The sequence below is a fragment of the Eimeria tenella genome, genomic scaffold (assembly GCF_000499545.2).
Source record: "Eimeria tenella Houghton genomic scaffold, Eth_scaff981, whole genome shotgun sequence".
In the NCBI taxonomy this organism is placed as follows: Eukaryota; Apicomplexa; class Conoidasida; order Eucoccidiorida; family Eimeriidae; genus Eimeria; species Eimeria tenella.
Window position 1 is genome coordinate 1 of NW_013546094.1, and position 3,907 is coordinate 3,907.

The 3,907-nt window shown below is 59.2% G+C and overlaps 2 protein-coding genes across 2 annotated transcripts; one reads left to right on the forward strand and one right to left on the reverse strand.

Annotated features, from left to right (window-relative positions):
- Positions 1 to 137: 137 nt before the first annotated feature.
- Positions 138 to 848, reverse strand: ETH_00002155 (uncharacterized protein; the record flags this gene model as incomplete). The annotated part of the gene is made up of 1 exon (XM_013380874.1): positions 138 to 848. One exon carries the CDS (start codon positions 846 to 848, stop codon positions 138 to 140), a length of 711 nt encoding a protein of 236 aa, XP_013236328.1.
- A 1,323-nt stretch (positions 849 to 2,171) lies between these two features.
- ETH_00002160 (uncharacterized protein) lies at positions 2,172 to 3,306 on the forward strand (the record flags this gene model as incomplete). Its single annotated transcript, XM_013380875.1, has 4 exons — positions 2,172 to 2,177; positions 2,434 to 2,696; positions 2,785 to 2,830; positions 3,232 to 3,306. The coding sequence occupies 4 exons, from the start codon at positions 2,172 to 2,174 to the stop codon at positions 3,304 to 3,306; spliced, it is 390 nt and encodes a 129-aa protein (XP_013236329.1).
- Positions 3,307 to 3,907: the final 601 nt, after the last annotated feature.

Below are 3,907 nucleotides of genomic sequence, written 5' to 3' on the forward strand. Positions count from 1 at the left end.
CTAAACCCTAAACCCTAAACCTTGGATGTCCAGTCGAAGGCAGTCACGCAGCAATCCGCACGCGAGCACGTGGCAAGCTTGTGGGCCTTACAGCACCACGACTTAAACTCTAAACCCTAAACCCTAAACCATAAACCCTAAACCTTAAACCCTAGCTCACAGCCAATTCTTTCTTCCAGCGATAAGAAGGGGAGGCAGAGAGGCAGCACCTGCAGAAACCGTTCACTGCTGCTGTTGCTGTTGCTGTTGCTGCTGCTGCTGCTGCTGCTGCTGTCGTTCGCCCACGAAGGGAAGGGAGGTGACCCCGCAACAGAATAGGGGGAGGCTAGCTGCCGCTGCTGCTGTTGCTGCTGCTGCAGAAGCACAGCCGCCGGCGGTTTGGAACAATAACAGCAGCTGTTGCTGCTGCTGTTGCTGTTGTTGCTGTTGCTGCTGTTGCTGCTGCTGCTGTTGCTGCTGCTGTTGCTGCGGAGATGCAACGACCCTGCGCTGGTGGGCCCCTGCTCCCTATCCCTTTGCTGCAGCAGAGCATTTGCTGCAGCAGTTGCTGTTGTGACTGCCTGCTGCAGCAGCAGCAGTTCCTTTGGGCCTGCAGAGCACCTGCTGCCGTTCTGCTGCTGCTGCTGCTGCTCCGACCTGAAGCAGCTCCAAATGTCTTGTGCAAGGTCCAGCAGCGCCGTTGCGAGCGCTTCCGCCTCTGCTGCATGTGCTGCAGTGTCTTGTGCTGCTGTTGCTGCTGCTGCTGCTGTTGCGTTTGTCGCTGTTCCAGCTGCTGCTGCCTCTGGTTCTGCTGCTGCGGAAGTCAGTCGCGCCGTCAGCTGCTGCTGTTCGTGCGACAGCGCGCTCATTTGCACTCGTGCAGCAGCTGCTGCTGCAGTTGGTGCTGCTGCTGCTGCTGCTGCCGTTGCTGCTTGTGTGATGGGTACTTCTGCTGTCGGTGTTGCTGCTGCTGCTGCAGCGCTTCGCCCTCAAGCGCCGCAGTCGTGCGCTGGCCGCTTCGGCGCTGCGTTGATGTGTCTGTCGAGCGGCTGCTGCTGCTGCTGCTGCTGCTGCTGATGCTGATGCTGCTGCTGCTTACTGTGGTGCAGCAGCATCTGCTTCTGTGTGCTTCTGTCGTAATTGCTATTGCTGCTGCTGCTGCGGACTTTGTGGAGTTGCCGCTGCTGCCACCTCACCGACTTTGCGCAGCGAACTCAACGGCGTGTCTGTTCAGCTGCTGCTGCTGCTGCTGTTGCTGCTGCTGCGTTAGAAGCAGCGGCAGCAGCAGCAGAATGCCTTCTATCTATTATAAGTGAGTTTAGGCGAATGCTCTGCCTTAGTTGCTGCTGCTTGTGCGCGCGAATGAGCCGGATTTACAAGGTTGCTGCTGCTGTCCCCGGAACAGCAGTATCTGCTGTTGCTGCTGTTGCTGCTGCTGCTGCTGCACCGGTAGCACAGCAACTAACCACCACTGCCGCAATTTAATTTTATTGCCCTTATTTTCTGTATTTCGAAGCTTTTGAATTAAGGCAGAAGCGCGGCCCGAATTTACGAGCGCAGCAGCAGCAGCAGCTGCAGCAGAGCCGCTCCTACATACAAGGGAGCAGCAGCAGCAGCAGCAGCAGCTGCTGCTGCTGCTGCTGCCTGTGCTGCTGCTGCTACTGGTCGCCATGCTTCGATGGCGCTGCTGTCCGTTCTGATTACCTTCCTTTTCTATTGTTTTTCTTTGAATTTAAATTATTATTAGTCTGCTTCTGTGTCATTCTTAGCAGCTAGAGAGCCTAGCTGCTGCTGCTGCTTCTGCCGCTGCCGCTGCTGCTGCTGCCAGCGCGGCTGTTGCTGAGCATCGGAGTGTCTGCGAGCCTCTGCGCCACTTCTTCACTGCTGCCTTCTGCTGCGGCTTAGAGCTGCTGCAGCAGAAGCAGCAGCTTCGCAAATAGCTTCTGCAACAATTCGAACCAGCAGCAGCAGGAGCAACGCGTCCTGCTGCAGCAGCAACTTCAGTGGCACTGCCCAGTCGAGCAGCAGCAGCAGCAGCAGCTTTAGAGATCCTCGCTCGACGAAGCAGCTGCCCGCATTAACGAGAGGTGCAGCAGCAGCAACAGCAGCAGCAACGGCAGTTGAAGCAGCAGCGAGGGCCACGTGGGCCAGGGTATTAGGGTTTAGGGTTTATCGATTGCCGCGCGGCCATCATGGAAGTAAGCAAAAGACAATGTGTCCAAGGGTTTGGCAGGGGGGCCCTTGCTGCTGCTGCTGCCACTGCTGCTGCTGCTACAGCTGCTGCTTGGCCTCCGTTGCCTCTGCTGCGGCTTTTGCGCTCTTTTGAAGACTTCATGAGCTGCTGCAAAACCCTAAACCCTCGGCCCTAAACCCTAGTCTTTGTTGCAGAGTGAGTCGCTTTCCTTCATCAAGGGTTTTGGGTTTGGCGCTTGTTCGCTGCTGCTGCTGCTGCAGTTTGTGGGGGAGGAGCCGCCGGTGTCTGCTGCTGCGGCGGCCATCGCGGCGCGGTGCAGCCCGACGGCGTCGGCAGCAGCAGCAGCAGCGGTGACAGCAGCAGCAGCAGCAGCAGCAGCAAAGTCTGGGGCCCCACAGCCCCGCCGCTGCCTCGACCGCTGCGAGCGCCGCTGGCCCCTTTCGGAGCCCCAGGCTTTGGCTAGCCAGCTAGCCAAAGTGGGGGCTTGCAAGGAGGGCTGTTCCTTTGGCCCCAGCGTCACAGAGTAAGCAGCAGCAGCAGCAGCAGCAGCAGCAGCAGCAGCGGCAGCAGCAGCGAGCGCCGGAGCTGCTGTCTGCGTGTTGCGGCTTCAGGGACCAGTGCGGAGACAACTGCAGAAGACTTCTTAACCGTGCAGAGGTCAGCCCGCAACCAGCTAGCTAGCTAGCTAGCTGGCTAGCTAGCTAGCCAGCTAGCTAGCTAGCCAGCCAGCTAGCCAGCTAGCTGGCCGTTCGGCCAGCCGGGTAGCCACCAAGGTAGCTGGCTGCTAAGCTAGCCAGCTAGCTAGCTAGCTTGCCGGGTTGGCGAGTTGGGGACGGCCACCTCGCCAGCCAGCTAGCTAGCTGGCTGGCTAGCTAGGTAGCTAGCTAGCTAGCTAGTGGCTAGCTGCGCTGCACGGCAAGGACTAGGTCGCCTCCAAGCTAGCTGTAGAACCCACGAAGGCAGCTACTGGCCGAGCCGCTGCTGCTGCTGCTGCTGACATAGTGCTGTCGTAAGCTGTCCCAGCTGCTGCTGCTGCTGCTGCTGCTGCTGCTGCTCAGGTGTCTCTACAAGACGTGGGCCTGCACGACGCCATGGGCGCTTGCGTGGCGGGCTGCCGCGGCAGGTCCTTCTAATTGCTGCAGCAGCAGCAGCTGCTGCTGCAGTTGCTGCTGCTGCCAAAGCGATACAGCAGCGGCTGTGTCTTCCTAGCTTCGTGCTGCAGCACAATGCTGCTGCCGTCCTGCTGCTGCTGCTGCTGCTGCTGCTGTCTCTGTCAACGTCTTGACTGCCCGTAAGCAGCGGGCCCGCGTGAAGCAGTCGCAGCAGCAGCAGCAGCAGATGTTGCTGCTGCTGCTGCTGCAGCGGACTGGTTGTTTGTTTGTTTGGAAGCAGCAGCTGCGGATTGCTGCAACTTCTTCGGGGTGTACGTACACCCGAAGCTGTGGGGTGTACATACACCTAAGACTAGACTCCTCTCCATACTATAGACTGGAGGGCCGCGGGGCCATCCAAGCAAACACTGTTGCTGCTGCTGCTGCTGCAGCTGTTGCCGCCGCAGCAGCTGTAGCTGCTGCTGCTGCAGCTGTTGCTGCTGCAGCTGTTGCTGCTGCAGCTGTTGCTGCTGCAGCTGTTGCTGCTGCAGCTGTTGCTGCTGCAGCTGTTGCTGCTGCAGCAGCAGAAGCAAAGCTGCAAGCGGAGGGAGTAGGCACGAACCCTGAGGTGTAGAGACACCGT